Raw genomic sequence first — 19,835 nt, 5'->3', positions numbered from 1 at the left:
TATTACAGGCTGATTCTGTCGTTTCAGCCTCCCTAAAGCATGTGGCATTTTCGGTAGATGTGACCGATCTGCTGACTTTCACTTTCTGTTCTGTATTCACTGACAGGCACATAATAAGCCTGTCATTGCACACGCAGGGTGAAGTTTGAGTGATAATGCACACACATCAACATCTGACCCATTTATGTACACTGACAGACCAGTCCTGTGCCTGTCAGTGCATACAGAGCAGCAGACAGCAGACCTACATTTCACCTGCCACTAGACTTTATTTTTTATATCATTATTTTCCTGCAGGATGCCCACTATCTCCATATCACCTCTTATGGAACCTATTGTGCTTTTATTCCTATAACAAGAAGCTAGATGACACTGGGAGTATAGCCAGTTAAATGAAGCTATACATGGTACTATTAATGCCAGAATCAATTCCCTGCACTTTCTTATAATAATACAGAGATATATACCTTAAATCTGTGCTAGAAAAGGTATTCCCTATACCAACTGTAATACTGAACTCTGTTCTCACCCTGTAAGCAACCCTGCAAAATCCTCATAGTTTATTTAACTACTGATATTTTCTTTTGGTTTTCAGCCAGCCGTAGTTGTGCATCAACAGAGTTTACCTGCATAAACAACAGGCCCCCAGAGAGAAGGTGCATCCCTCGTTCTTGGGTGTGTGATGGAGATGCTGATTGCTCTGATGCATACGATGAACATCAAAACTGCACAAGAAGGTCCTGTTCAAGCAATGAATTCACATGTGCCAATGGACTGTGCATCCGTAGCAACTTCAGGTAATACTTATCACGATACTAAATAAGAATTGAAGATAACTGGGTCAAATAATTTTTGGAATATTTAAAGGCACACTGGTCTTACTGCTAATTTCCAGTTACCAGAAACAATGCAGGGTTTTACGTAAAGGGGTTGTTTATATTAACTTTTAGTATGATGTAGAGCGTGTTATTCTGGGATTATTTGTAATTGTGTTTCCATTTTTTATTATTTGTAGGTTTTGAGTTATTTAGCTTTTTCTTTCAGAAGCTCTACAGTTTGCAATTTCAGCAAAGACTGGACTATGAACAGGAGAGGCCCTGAATAGAAAGTTGGAATAATAAAAAGTAGCAATAACAATAATTGTGTAGCCTTACAGAGCATTTATTTTTTAGATGGGGGTCAGTGATTTAAAAACTATAAACACAGAAAAAATGAAGGCCGATTTGCTTAGAAATAACCATTCTATAACATACTAAAAGTTAACCTTAAGGTGAGCCACCCCTTTAAGAAGAATGAGAATTATAGCTCAATACCATTCAGTACATAAACAGCAACTGATTTTTTAATTTCCTCAATGAATGGCCTTATCTTGCAGGTGTGATAGACGCAATGATTGCGGAGACGGCAGTGATGAGAGAGGCTGTATTTACCAGCCCTGTGAGCAGCAGCAGTTCACCTGTCAGAACGGCCGCTGTATCTCCAAAGCCTTCGTCTGTGATGGCGACAATGACTGTGGAGATGAGTCCGATGAGCTCGAACATATGTGCACTACATCAGAGGCAACCTGTACCCCACACTACTTCAAGTGTGATAATGGGTTCTGTATTGAAGCAGGCACTGTCTGCAATAGAAATGATGACTGTGGGGATAACAGTGATGAGAAAGCCTGTGGTATGTGGAGATTTTCATTTATATATCAGTAATGGCACTAACCGAACACTAAAATGTCTGACATCTTATAGGATGGCTCTAGGATGGGCCCCATTAACACCTAGATCTATTGATACCTAATACACTCATTAAGGGTCAGATTTATCAAGGATTGAAGTAAAAAAAATCGAATTTCAAGCTTGAATCTTTACTTGATTTGATTTGAATTTGAAAAAAATTTGACTATTCGAATATCAAAATTTATCATATACTGTCTCTTTAAAACTTCGCCTTCGACCATCTGCCATGGAAAACCTGCCAAATTGCTGTTTTAGCCTATGGGGGACCTCCTAGAGCCTATTTGGAGTCATTTGGTGGACTTTGCAAAACGTAGTAAATTGAATACGATCTTACTTTGATTTGAACTAAAAAAACTGTAAATTTTTTTAATACATTTCAGTTGGTCTTTTTTTCTTTGAATTTTGAAGTTATGGGAGTTCAAAAAAACTCCCATTACTTCGAAATTCGACCCTTGATAAATCTGCCCTTAAGAATAGTTATTGGCAGAAGAGATTGTCTATCCAGGCAGAGGGATTGTGATACCTAAGGATAGCAAGATGCACTGTCGACACTGCCACCCAAGAGGCCCAAAGATCATGGATGCACTGATCTTCAAGGCTTACAATGACCAAACTGACCAACACGTAGCACTACCTTAATCCATATAAACTAACCAGTCTTTCTTGGGTTTAAGCATAATCCTGTACTTCTTTGAATGGTAGGCTACTACAATTGTGTATACAGTATAGTGTATATTTGATTGAGGTAATACACTTTGTCAATGAGCTTCATACATTATTTGATTGATTTCCACACTTTTTCTTTTTACACTTTGATAGGTATAAATGAATGCAATGACCCTTCAATCAGCGGCTGTGATCACAACTGTACAGACACACAGACAAGTTTCTTCTGTTCTTGCAGACCAGGATACAGACTTATGTCAGATAAACGGACCTGTGATGACGTTGACGAGTGCAGTGAAACACCGTCCGTATGTAGTCAGATATGTGAGAACACTGCTGGTTCATACATCTGCAAGTGTGCTCCTGGCTACATAAGGGAGCCCAATGGGAGAAGCTGCCGTCAGAACAGCAATATCAAGCCTTATCTTATATTCAGTAACCGTTACTATCTGAGGAACCTCAGCCTTGATGGCCAGTCTTACTCCCTTATCTTGCAAGGTCTAAGCATTGTTGCTGCTTTGGACTTTGATCGTGTGGAGAGCAGACTGTATTGGATTGATGCTGGAAGAAGGGTTATCGAGAGAATGTTCCTAAATGGAACAAATAAGGAGACAATTATTAATAGTGATGTTCCTGCCGGGGAAGGTTTGGCTGTTGATTGGATTGGCAGGTAAATTCCTAATATAACTTGATAAGAATAGATTTCCATACACTTGCTGCCCAATAATAGATGTAGACGTGCAGTAGTGAAAGCCTTGTCCTCTACTTGAACTGACACCCTGAAAAACACAGAGAGGACTGCAGAGACAGAGAGCAGTAAGACATACATAGAAAGTAGGAGAGAGAAACCCAGCGAGAGGGCAGAGAGATATATTACATGGCAAGTCAGCACAGTAAAGTATGAGGTACCTGGATAAGGGGCAGTAACATGAATGGACAGACAGGTGTCTGACATTGGGTAGTGTACATGCCTGCAAACTGAATAAATGAGAATCAAATTTTGGTGCTATCTGATTGCTAACCAATATTTCTGCTGATATTTAGGAAAATATACTGGTTGGACTCGTCTAAAGACTGCCTTTATGTTGCTGACCTAGATGGAAGGTTTCGTAAGAAGCTTATTGATCGCTGCATTGACGCCAATAACACCTTTTGCTTTCAGTATCCCAGAGCGATTGTTGTTCATCCAAGAAAAGGGTGAGTTTCAGTTTATTTTCCAGAATAAAAAACACAGAAAATCCCTTGATAAAAAGATCAAAATTGGCTCCAGTTCTAATAACCATTAGCAACCAATTAGATGTCTGCCCAGCAGATTAGTAAATGCTGCCTGCTAATTGGTTGCTGTGAGTTATAAAAACTAGAGCAAATCTTGCACCTGTGATTACATGACTCCTTACATACTGATAATGCCAATGTGCATTTAATATTACCCTTGATTTTGCTATGTTAACTGTTTGACAATATGTAATCCCTGTTTTTTTCTGCTAGATATGTGTATTGGACAGACTGGGCAGACAAACCCTTTATCGGCAGAGCTGGATTGGACGGCAAGAACAAAACTGTTATCATCTCCACTAAGATAGAATGGCCGAATGGACTCACAATAGATTATACCAACGACATGCTGTACTGGGCTGATGCCCACCTAAACTACATTGAGTACGTACATAGAGAAGAATAAAGCAACTCGGTAACTGCTCATATGACATTTACATGGCAATCTCCTCTCTCAAGCATACTAAAAAGCTCCTAATAATTATCTATAAATTATCGCCCATCAATGCTGAAAATTTTTTTGCACCAAATGAATTCAGCAAGTTTGTCTTGCGATAGCTGTTATCTGCACAAACTTATTTTAGTGATACTTCAGGCAAGTGTGAGTTTTTTGATGTCCATTTAGGTCAATGCCATAATCTGCTATTTCACATTTTTTTTGGCACCATGATAAAGGACAACATTAACAGATAGCATCTAAGAACTAGCAATAAATAGTGTAAGTAAAGTAAATAATCATTTATCAATATCATTTTGAATTAAGGCGAGTTAATAATCATTTATTATTGTGTGCTAATTATTATCAATGGAATCACTAATACATTCATAGATATTATTCTTCTCCAGGAAGGCTCAATAATCTTCTCTGGTCATGTTATAAACTGCCCGGACACCTCACCCATTATACAGTCATTGGTGATATTTCATATATTGCCACTCTCTAATCTCGATTTTGGTATGATTTGGGTTTCGTAAGAAGCTTATTGATCGCTGGCTCCACATTTCCCAGCTCTGAACAATTAAACAGCAATACACCCTTCGTTCTGATATCTGATTACTGTGCAATATCATGAAAACAAAATGATAACTACACAATGCCTGAAATAGTGCAAGTAATCAACATTCTCTTGGTGAATTCTTGCATAGTTAATGACATTTTGGTCATCTAATTTAGAAAAATAGAGGGCATGTCCATTGCCTATTGAGATGTGTGTCAATTAGTGCATACTGGTTATTATTGTTTTATTTTAACCTTTGTTGTTGGCCCTAAGGAGGAGCTCACATAGAAACACAGAAAAGAAATATAAAATTCCAACCCCACCAAAGTACCAACCCATGCAGAGAAAATATCAATAACTAGCCCAAATTTATCAGCTGGCTGGTTCTTTAAAAACCAGCCCAATTTGGTGGGAACCCAACTAAATTAGTAACCCTAGGAATAGGAAGGAGGATAAGAGGAAATTAAATCACATATAAAGGTTGGAAATGGAAGGGTTTACAGATATATTTTATGCAAATATGGCCACTAGGTGGCAAGATAACAAAACTTATACATGTATAAGACATGCAGTATATGTGAACCATATAACTATAAAACACTGTACTATTGCTTGCTCAACCCTACGCTCACCCAGATGTTGTTCATCTACTGTGCATCATCCACCATTCGTTAACATAGGATTAAAGTAACACATACAATAATAATATAGAGGTTGTATGCCCCTGAACACTACAGGTTCCTCTAAAAAATACTGTATATCACATAAAACAGCCCTTATTTACCATTTTCATCCAAATAAACAGTTTTTATGAAAAACAAATTCTTGTAGAAAGTCCGACTAGATGATCCCCAAAGTAGAACACTACCATTTTAATTACTCATCCCTCTCATCTCTCTCACTGCCTTTCTCACACACACACCTTGTGCCCACATAAATGCTAGGTTACATCAGCCATAAATGGACAGGGGGTGCATTTTAGTTCCACACTTCCTGTTACAGTTAGAGTATATGGTATTTCCTGTCAGGTGATCAGTGAGTGACACACAGAACATGCCAAAAATGGTGGCTCAAGGCAAAGCAGAAATATTCATTAATATGTTTATACCAATTTTATAGGTCACAGATTTTTTTGCTTGTATAGAAGGTGTAATGTCAGCCCATTTATTAATTTTGTAATTATATTACAAAAATTAGTCATTGACAGGATGATATCAGAATAACTTATATCAGAATAACATTTCCTTCAGCAGTTTAGCAGCTGTTAAAGGAAGGAAACAGAACACTGTTCGATTCAGCATTTGTCTCAGTAGCATTTCTTTTCTTTAGATACTCTGACTTGGACGGAAGGCACCGGCACACTGTGTACAATGGAAATCTACCTCATCCTTTTGCAATCACTGTGTTTGAAGATAGTATCTACTGGACTGACTGGAACACAAGAACTGTGGAAAAGGGAAACAAATATGATGGGTCTGGAAGGACCATGTTAGTAAACACAACACACAGGCCTTTCGATATTCATGTTTACCATCCCTATAGGCAGCCTATTAGTAAGTAACCTTGTGGCATTGTGGGAAGGGATAAAAAAAACAATTCTGACAATTCTTGCTGCTTTTGATTTTTAGCTTTCTTCAATATTTTCTGCCATTCATTTTTACACATATAACAAATCACCACCAGTATCGCTCTAGCCAATAAAAAACAGAAGAGAGGCAGCAGGCCTAGCTGCTTACAGGAATGTAAGGCACATGATGGGGCTCCAAACTAATGTCCAGTTTCACTATAGTGTGTGTGTGTGTGTGTGTGTGTGTGTGTGTGCAAAAGAATAATGGCTTATTTACAAAAATAGTGGCACGGTGCAGAGTACAACAAATGGCTGCAAAGTGTCATGTTTAATGTACATTGCCCCATGGAATTTTCATCCTTGGCTCTAAAGGGTGACTCTTTCTGTATGTCTCTCTGCTTAACAATAGCCAAAACGGCATATTCAATGACAGGGAGGTGGGCAGGACCTGCCACACCCCTGGTTTGCACATCATTCAGAATACACTAGACAAGAACATTTGTGGAATCAAGGTGCTAGTGAACTCTGTACATTCTATGGCAGGTTTTAGGCACAGGACACCCTTTTTGCACCAGAGACTTAATACTTAAAGGATACCAACATGTTAAGCACCCCCTATTGATTATAACTGCTTACCTGATACCCCGGCCCTGTATTCCTGTTAGCAGAAAACTGCACTGGCCAGGGTATTTCTGTAGAAGCTCATTTGCAGAGATCTTCTTACATTCCTGTTGTATTTTCTCTGCGCCATGGGCAGGCACATGATGCACAATTGAGTGAAAAGGGCAGCTTTTTGTGTCAAAGTTTAGCTTTGGCTTTACTGCACATACACACGCCAGGACCAGAACAAACATAAGACAGAAATGAAGATGGTGACGAGGAACTTCTACAGAAATACTCTGGGCTGTTGCACTGGCCTGGGGTATCAAATAAGCGATTCTAATTACTGGGGGTTCCTAACATTTTGGCACCCCCAGAGATGATACCTGTTGTTCTCCTTTAAAGGAAATATACCCCTCCCTTTCTGACCCAAGCTCATTCAATTGGGTTTAATTAAAAAAAGGTACCTTAATACTTACTCCCAAACATACTGTAAATATGAATGCACAGAATCAACCGTTTTATTAATAGGCAACCTAGAACATTTGGTTTAAAGAATATATTGTATGTTAGTAATTCTTGCCTACATGACAGTTTTGGAAGATAACAGCAATGATTTAAGCTGAAAATTTAAATGTATATTTCTGCTAATAACTCTTTGTTCCAAACCATTTTTAGCAAACAACCCTTGTGGTCGAAACAACGGTGGCTGCTCCCACTTATGCCTCATAAAAGAAGGGGGTCAAGGATACACCTGTGAATGTCCAGACAATTTCTTGGCAGTGCAGTTTGGATCTGTGGTTCGTTGCCTCCCAGCATGTTCCAGTACTCAGTTTTTATGTGCAGACAGTGAGAGGTATGTTGAAATGACTGACAATTCACTTCCTATCATGTGCCATAAGGTGGTTTTAGGTGGATAATATAATTCCATTTGTTTATTGCTTGTATTTCATTAATATAATACCAAATATATATGCCCACATATAGCTGACATTAAATTTCTCATACTCAACATACACACATAATTAAAGGGTCAATTTGTGTAACCCTATCTTGCAAATCTTTGTAGATGTATCCCAATTTGGTGGAAATGTGATGGTCAGAGAGACTGCAGAGATGGCTCAGATGAACCGGCTACTTGCCCTCAGCGATACTGCAGAATTGGTCAGTTCCAATGCAATGATGGAAACTGCACAAGTTCTCACTTCTTGTGCAATTCTTACCCTGACTGCCCAGATGGCTCAGATGAGGATCAAATACTTTGTGGTAAGTACAGAAACATTGTAATAATCTCATATTCAATTTGTCGCTTATGTTTTTCTATTATCACTGATATATCTTTTATGTATTGTCTTTACTAAATTTTTCTACAAAATTACATAATTTACCCAGGCCACAACTGAAATGCCACAGGCAAATAATATAATAGACACATTCTATCATTGGCAAGGATACGGGTGATTAGGGGTCTGAAATTGTGAAGAAGCAGAGGCTGGCATTGGATTGTTTTGGAGGTGTAATAAATCGAAAGCTAAATTTATCATAACATGCATTGCCCATATAGTTTTAATGCAGGCCCAGCCTCAGCTGGTGTTTTAGCAGACAGCTGGCAATCCTATGCCTACATACTAAGAAATATATTAAGGAACGTTCCTTCTGATTAATTGTTTTGGAGTGTATTAACATATATCTATCTTCAAGTCAAAGTACAATATGTATTTATACCTAGGGTATATTTTCCAGACAGGGGCTCGATTAATTTGTAGATCCATGCTGGGCTCTATGATTCCTTAGTCCTGAAAAGGTTCGAAATGTTCTTTCTGTAAAGCTCAGGTTATCAAATTTTGAGCCTGGTCTATAGAGATGAATGGATGACAGGCTGCCTGAATGGTAATACATGTGATATCTGGGAGTAAGAGTTTATTTATCTGCATACTCACATAACTATAGTAGTGTGACTGTTATAATGCAACACTGCTATGAACTTAGCAGGGCTGACCATTTGGTTTTCCAGAGAAGGGGACCTGAACCACAAAGGTCTGAAAACTATTGCTTTGATAAGATGCAAACAACAAAGTAGATTTCTGATGGCAATCCTAGGCTCAGTACATTTTCACATATGCATTTTACATGCTTTGTTCTTTATATATCAGAGTACTGAAGTATAATTAGTAGCTAATAACTTACAGTGGTTCTGTCAAAAAGATGTGACACGTATGGTAGCTCACATCACTACTTGTGATAGGAGATGTGTATAGAAGCAATGTTGTGTGCAATGTGTATTTTATTATAAGCTGACCTTAAGCGGCATAGAGCTTGCATCTCTCATGTCACCTTCTGTGGTGTGTATGGTATGAAAAGAAACTTAAACTAAGCAATGCTTGCCTGTTTCATCTAGAAGAATGCAATGCACTAGATTGAGTTAGCTATTTGTAATTCATTCCTCACCAGCTAGTTGCAAGGAGCCTGCTATAACCTGAAAAATGCTATTTTTCTAATAGTCTCTCTTTACTTAAAACTAATAATAAGACTGACCCTGAACCTGTCCTATGACACATACTTGTTAGTCTCCATTTTGAGTAGTGATTAAATAGTATATCCCTTGCAGCCAACCATCAGTGTGACACCCACCAGTGGCAGTGTGCTAACAAACGCTGTATTCCTGAGTCGTGGCAGTGTGATCAGGAGGATGATTGTGGAGACAACTCTGATGAAAACAGTGCCCACTGCTCTACTCGAACCTGTAACCCTGGGCAATTCCGTTGCAACAATGGGCGCTGCATCCCCCAGAGCTGGAAATGTGATGTGGATGACGACTGTGGAGATCACTCAGATGAGCCTTTTCAGGAATGCAGTAAGAGAGCATCTTAACATGAGACATATCCTGCAGCTATAAATGCATTTAACAACCACTTCAGGGTCATAATTTGAGGTTTCTTTTTTTTCCCAACATTACTTTTGAGCAGACTGAATCCATGTACATGTAGTTGTGTGTATATATACTAGGTATGACTGTTGGAGAGCAATTCACAAGTAGAGATAGCCCAAAATTGGCGTTAAAGTGTTTATTACTTTATCCTAATATCAATGCCTCCTTTTTAGTGGGGCCTGCCTATCGTTGTGACAACCACACAGACTTTGACTGTAGGACCAACTATCGATGTGTCCCTCTGTGGAGCGTGTGTAATGGATATGACGATTGTCGAGACAACTCTGATGAACAGGGCTGTGGTGAGTTTAGCTTCAGTTTCTATAATATTATTTTCATTATAAATTAAATATAAATTACTCCATTAGTCCTTAAATAGTGATCAGTGCTTCTCCTACTTTTTACGTGTTTGTTTTTTACGTGTTTACTTTTTACATATTTATAAACAGTCAGATGCAAAAGTAGAGCCCATTTGGGAAATCGCTCAATGGAAGTAATTTCCACTGTGTTTCTGTGAGAACGGTGTCACTTCCACCACATCATGTTTAAAACAACATTAGTGTCCCATTTCTTTGCTTCAAATCAGCAGCACCCATCAAGGCAACCTCCTGTTGAGCAACTTTTATCAGGGCAGGCTGCTAAAATTATTTGATTTGCCAGATTACAGGCTGGTGTAAGACCATATTTTGGAGGGAGGCACTTACAGAGATGGTATTTTTGTTGTCCATTCTAGTAGTGTCAGTCATACATTAATAGTCTGTTTTTAGGAGACAGTTGCAGATTTGCATATGCAAATTAGGGCAGGAGGGAAATCGCATGACTTTTTGTCACAAGACAAGGAAGTAAAAAATGTTTTCCCCTTCCCATTCCTATATGCATAAGCAAAATAGGATTTGGATTTGTTCGGTATTCGGCCGATTCTTTCGCAATGGATTCGGGGGTTCGGCCGAATCCAAAATAGTGGATTCGGTGCATCCTTAGTTCAGTCTCAAGTGACTGATTTGGCAACTTGAATGGCAATGTAAATATCTTTTAGCATTGGTGCTGCTTGTAACAATACCTATGCTGTTACTTTAGCTTCAGATACTTATATTTCTGGTATTACTATTTATTAAGCTGAATTTTTTACAGTGATTAGGGCAGAAATGTATGGCTTGTAATTACAGGTATTAAACACATTATTATTTTGTCAGCATGTTTTCTAATCCTACATTGTGCATTTATTATGCTCTATAAAACCAGTTCAGTGATTTTATGCCCATACAAACCACAGTTTATTTACACCGCAGGGCATTATGCCAACTCATATTAAACCATTAAGGGATTAACTAAATATGTGCATAATAATTATGGCCTTGTAAATCCTAACTGTGAATGATTGAAATTTACAGAGGAAAGGACCTGTGATCCTCGGGGTGATTTTCGATGTGATAATCATCGCTGTATTCCTTTGCGTTGGAAGTGTGATGGAGATAATGACTGCGAAGATGGTTCTGATGAACGCAACTGCAGTAAGTACAGACCATCAACTAGATGTAGACTAGGCTTCCCTCTTTGTACTTTAATGAAGGACTGGTATGCCTATCTGCGTGCGCAAATTACCACAGAAAATTAAAGGTCATTCAGTCCTTCCAATGATACTCAGCCATGATTTACTGTCATGTTGCTGCACTACAGTCACCAGCATGAATGGTGTCAGGGGTAAGGGAAAGTTGGGAGCTAAAGAAATATAATAATTTTTAAAGTGACATTGTTGATCATCAAGAGAACTCCAGTGATAGCGACTCACAAATATTGACATCTCTATGTACATTTGTGTTTCTGTTCTTTAGTCCTGCAACTGAAGCCAGAGCCATTTAAATACAGTACATATTTTACAGCACCAAACACCTGGTGGTTTACACCTGGATGCATTCATTATATTTTATATCTCATGTCAGGTCCAAGGGAGTGCACAGAAAGTGAATTCCGCTGTGACAACCTGCACTGCATTCCTGGACGCTGGATCTGTGATCATGATAATGACTGTGAAGACAATTCAGATGAAAGAGATTGTGGTAAGGCATAGCCACATTATGCTTTATTTTCTTATAGTTCTAGACCACGGTTGCCAATAAAACCTTTATTTTTGAGTGTGGGATATATTAGCAGAGGCTAATGGCACTGTAACATTTGCTTTTCCAAAATAAAAATATCTTTACAGCAGAGTGACTTACCATATTACCCCATCTTGTACTTTTAGAGATGAGGACTTGCCACCCGGGCTATTTTCAGTGCGACAGCGGTCACTGCATTGCTGAGCGTTTCCACTGTGATGGAACTGCAGACTGCCTGGATTTCTCTGATGAGGCAGCTTGCCGTAAGTTGGGAAATGATGCATAAACCTAAAACACTACATAATATTAAACCATTATATATATTTTTTAGCAGTGATGTTTACATTTGTACTACACCTTTATATGTATACACTTTGTATAAAGTAAAAGTCATTAATGAACTCTAAGCATTTTATAGGCTGGTGCATTTACTGACTCTATTTTTGTCATCAGCTACACGGTATCCAAATGGAACTTATTGCCCTGCTTCCATGTTTGAGTGTAGAAACCATGTCTGCATCCAGCCGTACTGGAGATGTGATGGTGACAATGACTGCGGAGATGGGTCAGATGAAGAGCTTCAGCACTGCTGTAAGGCATACCATAATACATACAAACACACACACACACACATACACACATATGATATATACAGTCCATAATCTGTTTTGATAACATGGATATCTTATATTTTACAGTGGAAATTCCTTGTGAGCCTCCATTCCGCTTCCGCTGTGGAAACAATCGATGTGTCTACAGACATGAAATATGCAATGGCGTGGATGACTGCAGTGATGGAAGTGATGAAACTGAGGAACAATGTAAGTTGTCTTTTACAAATAAAGTGTAACCAAAAATACAATTCCTTAATGGCTATCCATTCCCTCTGCCTCTAGTACCTGATTGCACTTCATACCTGCTTTACGTAAAAGCTTTATTATGAGTATGTATGATTATAAGCAAACAAGATATTCTGTGCGTTGGGGTAATGAACCATGGTAAAAAAATGACACACAGTCACTGACAGCACCATGGAAGAAGAAATCTAAAAAAGCACAAGAAAATTAATTAATTAAGGGAAGTTAGAAGTGTTGCATGAATGTAAGAGATAATTGAAGATAAAAATGCAGTACAGACCTGAAAGATGTTTGAAAACTATTCAAAAAATGATGTTCTGGGGAAAGACTGAAGTAAATACTCTCATTAGGGAGGAAAGGACACAAGAAAGTGAGGTAGGTTATAATAAGTCTGTTCATTCAGTACACCATTCATACCTATGGAGAGATGGTAAGTATACACAGCATACTGTACATTTCCCAGTAGTCAGTAACCTAAGTTGAGTTATTTTGTATAAACTATTAACCACTAGCTCCCAAAGCTGTCCTTCCATATGGTTTCAAACAATCATGAATAATTGCATTTACCAAAATGTAAAACATATTAATGATACAATGTGTTTGTTTCTGATTCTAGGTAGACCACCAACTCCAAGACCATGCACAGACGAAGAATATAAATGTGGCAACCACTACTGTGTTCCCCTTCACTATATATGTGATGACTATGACGATTGTGGGGATCAATCAGATGAAGCAGGCTGCAGTAAGTACATATTTAAAGTGCTTAGTGAGTTATGCTACAGTTATGCCATGTAAGTTATATAGTAATCACGTCACCTATATAAAAAATGATATAATAATATACTTCATAATGAAGTATATTACAATAACATACTTCATAATGAACCTAAAATATTTTATAATGATTGATTTATACCTGAAATTGAACCACTTAATTTTTTTAATCCGTCTGTTAAGGGGGATTTTCACCTACCAACTCCTTTTTTAATTTTTAACCTTCTTATGTCTTTCCAAAGCAGATCTGGGAGGAGGGGGTAATCTATTCTGTAAAGCTGTTCTGATTGATACATTAGTTGATCCATTTCTTATCTTTGTCCCTGCTGAGCAGAATCCCTGAGTTTCAATGGCAGCTGATATAATTGATATAATAGTTGCTAATATTCAACAAATACTGCTGAGAAGAAATGTTGCAACTAATGAAGCAAATTCAGAAACTGCACTTAGATTACTGAGCTGCCAGACTGAAACATCAGAGACAGGAACATTAAACTTTAAACTTAAATTTTATAAAAACAGTAAAAAATAAAAAAAGGAAAGCAAGTGCAAAGGTCTTTATATCTGGTGAACAATCTGAAAGCAACTAAACTGAAAAAAATGTTTGGAAGGTGAACAACCGCTTTAAAACATTCATTAGATAAATTATTTTCTGTATGTATGTTTCATAGACTGACTAATAATATTATGTATCTATGCCTCTATGATTTTTTTCAGACAGAGGAACTCAAAGAAGTTGTTCAGAAAACATTTGTGAACACAACTGTACCAATTTATCTGAAGGCGGATTTATTTGTTCATGTCGGCCTGGCTATAAAGCCAGTGAATCTGATCGGAATACATGTGATGGTCAGTTCATTATTCTGATGCATTATAATTCAAAATTGAGTTCAGATCATTGTCTTAAAGAAACAAATGTTTAATTTTTCTTGATTGTTTACTTTGACAGAAGGAAAATATAAATGATGATATGCATATTCAGTTTGTGTATTGTTCCAGCTGATTGTTGTGCACAACAATGAAATTGTATATCAACAATGAAATTGTATATCAGTTAGTGCACAACTAACTGAACTAGATAAGAGAAAAACCTGCAATGCTGTACGCCATAACGAAATACTTTTTTGACAAAATTGTAGTAAATGTTAATATTTTGTTTACAACAAAAAGAAAGCAAATGTAGTTCCCTAAATATTCTGTTTACATTTCTAGATATTAATGAGTGTGAGATATATAAAAAGTGCCCGCAGGACTGCAAAAATTCCAAAGGAAGCTACGAATGTTTCTGTGCTGAAGGCTTTAGGACTGTTGGTGATCAACAAGGAAACCAATGTGCTGCAGAGGGTAAGAAATAATAATGGGCGCATAATGGGATGTAGAATTAGAGGCTGAGTATAATTCACATAGAAGATCTGTGAGATTATGTTGTTGGGCTTATTTTTAAAAACCTCAATGAAACACTGCAAGCCTAATAAAACTAGTATAGTAGAGAATGGAATCCATTATCCTGCAATCCATTATCCAGAAAGCTCTGAATTACAGGAAGGCCATCTCCCATAGACTCCATTTTATCCAATTAATCCAAATGTAAAAAAAAATATTTCCTTAACCATAGACTGAGGGCCCACTTTACAAACTATTATTCCTCCTCTCCTCACTCAACCTCTTTATTCTCCTAGTCTTTTATCTCTACATACTATACTCTATTCTTCCATTATTAAGCCCTTTAAATAAATACAGAAATGGTCATGAAATAAGCCAAATGTTTAGCAGCATGAGGGCCCACTGACACCTGGGCCCACCGGGAGTTTTCCTGGTATCCCTGTGGGCCAGTCTGATACTGCTCCCAGTTCTTCAGTTTTGTTACAGATTAGTAAATTTAAGAAATGTGGGGGGGTACATGTGGAATTGAATAACAGAAAATAGCATTAAGAAGGTTAATTAGCATCATATATGATGAATGCAATGATCTCAACTACAGGAACAGGATGGATGCCTGTGAAACTTCTGCTAGTGAGGAGGTAGTTTGTGAACACTATAAAACTTGATTTTACAGGGACTCCTCCTTTGCTCTTGCTTCCTGACAATGTCCGTATAAGACGATTCAACCTTTCATCAGAACAGTATTCTGACTATATTGAAGATCAGCAGCATGTCCAGGCCTTAGACTATGATTGGGATCCTGAAGGAATAGGCCTTAGTAAGTATACAGTGGCTTTCATTTCTACCAATAATATCATGCTGGCAATTCGCTTTCTTTTCTTTTGCCTGTTATTTACAAAAATCTGAATTTATCTCATATTTTATTAAAAAATGCTTATTGATTAATTAATTAATCAATCAGATTACAGAACAACTCAATAAAATCCTGAATCGCTCAAATGTTTCAGGCTTTTTTCCCTGGGTGGCTTGAATTTTTGAAGTTTTTGCCTGAAAACCACAAAAAAGTTGGATTTTTGGGCTAAACCCAGTGCAGACCACAACAACTTCAAATTGAGATGGGTGTCACTCTCATTGACTTATACAGGACCGCAACAAGTCTGAGATGGCAGATTTTTGGATTCAGGCTTCTTGCAGCATCGGGGTACAATACATCAAAATACAATTTGAGTTTTTGCTGTAAACCTCCCCTAACTGTAAAGCATGGCTGTCCAGTTGCAGGCCCCAGAGTTAGAAGTGGCTGTACAAGGGATCTTTATGGACCCAAATTGAACATGCAGAATGACAAATTATTGACCCACAATACATAAAAATTGCACAGCAATGCATAAAGAAAACTGATTCCCTGACTCAAGCTAATAAGTTTTTTTTTAATTAAAGGGATTCTGTCATGATTTTTATGTTGTCGTTTTTATTTCTAAATGACACTGTTTACACTGCAAATAATTCACTCTACCATGTAAAATTTCATTCCTGAACCAGCAAGTGTATTTTTTTTTTAGTTGTAATATTGGTGTGTAGGCAGCCATCTCAGGTAATTTTGCCTGGTCATGTGCTTTCAGAAAGAGTCAGCACTAGGATGAAACTGCTTTCTAGCAGGCTGTTGTTTCTCCAACTCAATGTAACTGAATGTGTCTCAGTGGGATTTGGCTTTTTGCTATTGAGTGATGTTCTTAGATCTACCAGGGAACTGTTATCTTGTGTTAGGGAGCTGCTATCTGGTTACCTTCCCATTGTTCTTTTGTTTGGCTGAGGTAAGCAGTAAAGAGTGACTGAAGTTTATCAGAGCACAAGTAACATGATTGGGGGCAGGTGGGAAACTGACAACATGTCTGGCTCCATGTCAGATTTCAAAATTAAATATAAAAAAAATCTGTTTGCTCTTTTGAGAAATGGCTTTCAGTACAGAATTCTGTTGAAGCAGCACTATTAACTGATGTTTTTTGAAAAAAAAAACATGTTTCCCATGACAGTAACCCTTTAAAAACATAAATTAGTGAAATCACTGAAATTAGAATGGCAATACAAATAAATAATTCCATACACATAAACAACATATAAACACAAATAAATGCACCTATATTTATTTGGGATAAAAAAGAGATTTGGTATATATCTAATAAAGTTCTGCATTGTTGTTATTCATATGCATGTATTTATACTCGGTTTAAGAGTGCCATCATTTGTGTTTTTTAAAGGTGTGGTGTACTACAGTATCCGGGGTCAAGGCTCCACATTTGGCTCCATCAGACGCGCCTACCTGCCAACATTTGAGGATTATGGCAATAACCTAGTTAAGGATGTTGATTTAGACCTGCGCTATATTGTTAACCCTGATGGACTGGCTGTAGACTGGGTTGGAAGGTATAGTATCTCAGTGACAAATTTCTACCTAACACCAAATGCCTTGATTTATATGATATTATATATCTTCTACTGTATACTACATTATATATATATATATATATATATATATATATATATATATATATATATATATATATACAGTATATACACATATATATATACACACACACACATATATATATATACACACACACACAGATATATACTGTATATATATATATATATATATATATATATATATATATCTATATATATATATATATATTACCTAAACACCTATAGTGCACTATTGTGTATTTGTAATAATGGAGGAGTGTTAATCTTTTTGTGTAACCTCAGAGCTGACCTTATGCGTTAAGTCTTTATGACAATAGATAAATCAGTTAATCTTACTTATAGGTACATGGACTACTTATCAGAACTTCCCATAAATCCCATGGAAAAACACACTATATTCCTCTATCCATTTTTTGTTTGCTGTGGATGATGGGAAGTTCAAAATGATATATAGGAATACATATCAAGGATTTCCTTTCCTTATCATTCATTATTGTGCTTGTACAACTGAACCTATTAAACTGTAATCTACTTACTCCAAAGATTTTTTTTTTGTTTAGTTTATTTTTTCATTACCAATCACTTTACTTTGTATCTGTCTCTATTGACATATAAATACTGTGAATTGCAGAAACTTTTTGGAAAAAAAACATGTATTTGTATAATTTCTCTTTCCTTTACTTCATTTTAACTCAGACATATTTATTGGACTGATGCTGGCACTAATCGGATAGAGGTTGCAATGCTGGATGGACGGTATAGGAAATGGCTAATTTATACCCAGATTGACCAGCCAGCAGCCATAGCGGTCAACCCTGATCTTGGGTAAGTCATACTGTTACAAAATCAAAAATCCCACATTTTTTCATCTGACTGCATATGGGATGCATGACAAAAACCATGAACAGCTGAATGTATATCTTTTCTTTCGTATTTAAGATTGACCCAAAGGATCAATATATATGTGTGATTGTGTCCATTTTAATATATCAGTGACCTATTGCAGCAAAATTCATTTTATCTCTTCTGTTGTTAAACCAGACATACTTTGGTTGGGTCTTGGGATTTTAAAATGCTCTGTCTCGAATAGTGGAGGCATGTTTATCAAATTTCGAAATGTAGCTTGTAACTTATAAAACGTGAAAAGTTTTGTATTAGAGTTTTTTTGTGTTCTTTACACTTTAAATTACACACTATAAATTACAAATTTTTTGTGGTTTTGAGTAATTAGTCAAGCAATTAACGCAAAAGAATTTGATTCAAGAAAAAAAAAAAAAATGTTCGTTATTAATAGACACCTTAGTGTTATCTGATAATACTCTAAAAGGGACCTGTTAAGTTTCCAGCATTTTTTATTTTTCAGATTTATGTACTGGACAGACTGGGGCAGGCAGCCTAAAATTGAGCGTGCTTGGATGGATGGACAGCAGAGACAGGTTTTAGTTTCAGAAGATCTTGGGTGGCCAACTGGTCTCACCATCGATTACATAAACAATAATCGGATTTACTGGAGTGACTCTAAAGAAAATATTATTGAATCCATGAAGCCTGATGGGACTGACAGACAAACTGTTCTAGCTGGAGGTTGGAAAACTATTTAGTGCTTTTCTTGTCAAAACAATGTTAGACTTATTGGTTTGGTTTATGTACGTATTTTATTTACATATTGATTTATTAACACAGTGATATAAATACTGTATATATTCAGTTCTTCTTCATTCAGCACATAACAGCTCTTTACATACAAAGTCAAATAATAATTATAATAATAAAAGATATAAATCACACATTTGCCATATATCATTTTAAAATTATATGATAATACGGGTGTGGGACCTGTTACCCTGAATGCTCCGGACCGGGAGTTTTCCAGATAAGGAATATTTCTGTAATTTGGATCTCCATACCTTAAGTCTACTAGAAAATCATTAAAACATTACATAAACTCAATAGGCTGGGTTTGCTTCAAATAAGGATTAATGATATCTTAGTTTTGATCAAGTACAAAGTACTGTTTTATTATTATAGAGAAAAAGGAAATACTTTTTAAAAATTTGGATTATTTGGATAAAATGGAGCCTATGGGAGATGGATAATGGGTTTCTGGATAGCAAATCCCATACCTGTACTACAATATATGGTGCATATTTATATTAAGTTTTACTTTTCTGTTTTTTTTTTCCTTTTAGATCTGGGTAACCCTTACAGCCTAGATGTGTTTGAAGGTCATTTGTACTGGACCACAAAGGAAAAAGGGGAAGTCTGGAAGAAAGACAAATTTGGCACTGGTCAAAAGGTCAAGGTTTTAACAGTTAACCCTTGGCTCACACAAGTGCGGATATACCACGGGCATCGATACAATCATTCAGGTAATTATTAAATGCTCATCCATCAGTGGTGCTATAAATAAGTCACGGTTAAGGAAGAACAGAAGAACACACACATAAATACACAAAATAAAATTATCTACAACTAT

The 19,835-nt window shown here is 36.8% G+C and overlaps 1 protein-coding gene across 4 annotated transcripts in view; it reads left to right on the top strand.

The window, feature by feature from the left end:
- lrp2.L (LDL receptor related protein 2 L homeolog) overlaps positions 1-19,835 on the top strand; it is a 107,961-nt gene that overhangs the window by 80,832 nt on the left and 7,294 nt on the right. For all 4 annotated transcript variants that reach the window (XM_041577166.1, XM_018235881.2, XM_041577167.1 and 1 more), the window contains 23 exons: positions 596-797; positions 1,376-1,671; positions 2,550-3,066; positions 3,441-3,593; positions 3,885-4,055; positions 5,999-6,222; positions 7,515-7,692; positions 7,906-8,102; positions 9,445-9,690; positions 9,939-10,067; positions 11,157-11,276; positions 11,706-11,822; positions 12,008-12,124; positions 12,315-12,452; positions 12,560-12,682; positions 13,335-13,463; positions 14,213-14,344; positions 14,708-14,839; positions 15,552-15,695; positions 17,134-17,299; positions 18,056-18,184; positions 18,723-18,943; positions 19,549-19,728. In XM_041577166.1, coding sequence (XP_041433100.1) covers positions 596-797; positions 1,376-1,671; positions 2,550-3,066; positions 3,441-3,593; positions 3,885-4,055; positions 5,999-6,222; positions 7,515-7,692; positions 7,906-8,102; positions 9,445-9,690; positions 9,939-10,067; positions 11,157-11,276; positions 11,706-11,822; positions 12,008-12,124; positions 12,315-12,452; positions 12,560-12,682; positions 13,335-13,463; positions 14,213-14,344; positions 14,708-14,839; positions 15,552-15,695; positions 17,134-17,299; positions 18,056-18,184; positions 18,723-18,943; positions 19,549-19,728 — 4,161 coding nt within the window. The remainder of the gene's footprint in view (positions 1-595; positions 798-1,375; positions 1,672-2,549; positions 3,067-3,440; positions 3,594-3,884; positions 4,056-5,998; positions 6,223-7,514; positions 7,693-7,905; positions 8,103-9,444; positions 9,691-9,938; positions 10,068-11,156; positions 11,277-11,705; positions 11,823-12,007; positions 12,125-12,314; positions 12,453-12,559; positions 12,683-13,334; positions 13,464-14,212; positions 14,345-14,707; positions 14,840-15,551; positions 15,696-17,133; positions 17,300-18,055; positions 18,185-18,722; positions 18,944-19,548; positions 19,729-19,835) is intronic.

Source organism: Xenopus laevis, chromosome 9_10L (assembly GCF_017654675.1).
Source record: "Xenopus laevis strain J_2021 chromosome 9_10L, Xenopus_laevis_v10.1, whole genome shotgun sequence".
Lineage (NCBI taxonomy): Eukaryota > Metazoa > Chordata > Amphibia > Anura > Pipidae > Xenopus > Xenopus laevis.
This window is presented reverse-complemented; position numbering and strand designations above follow the sequence as displayed.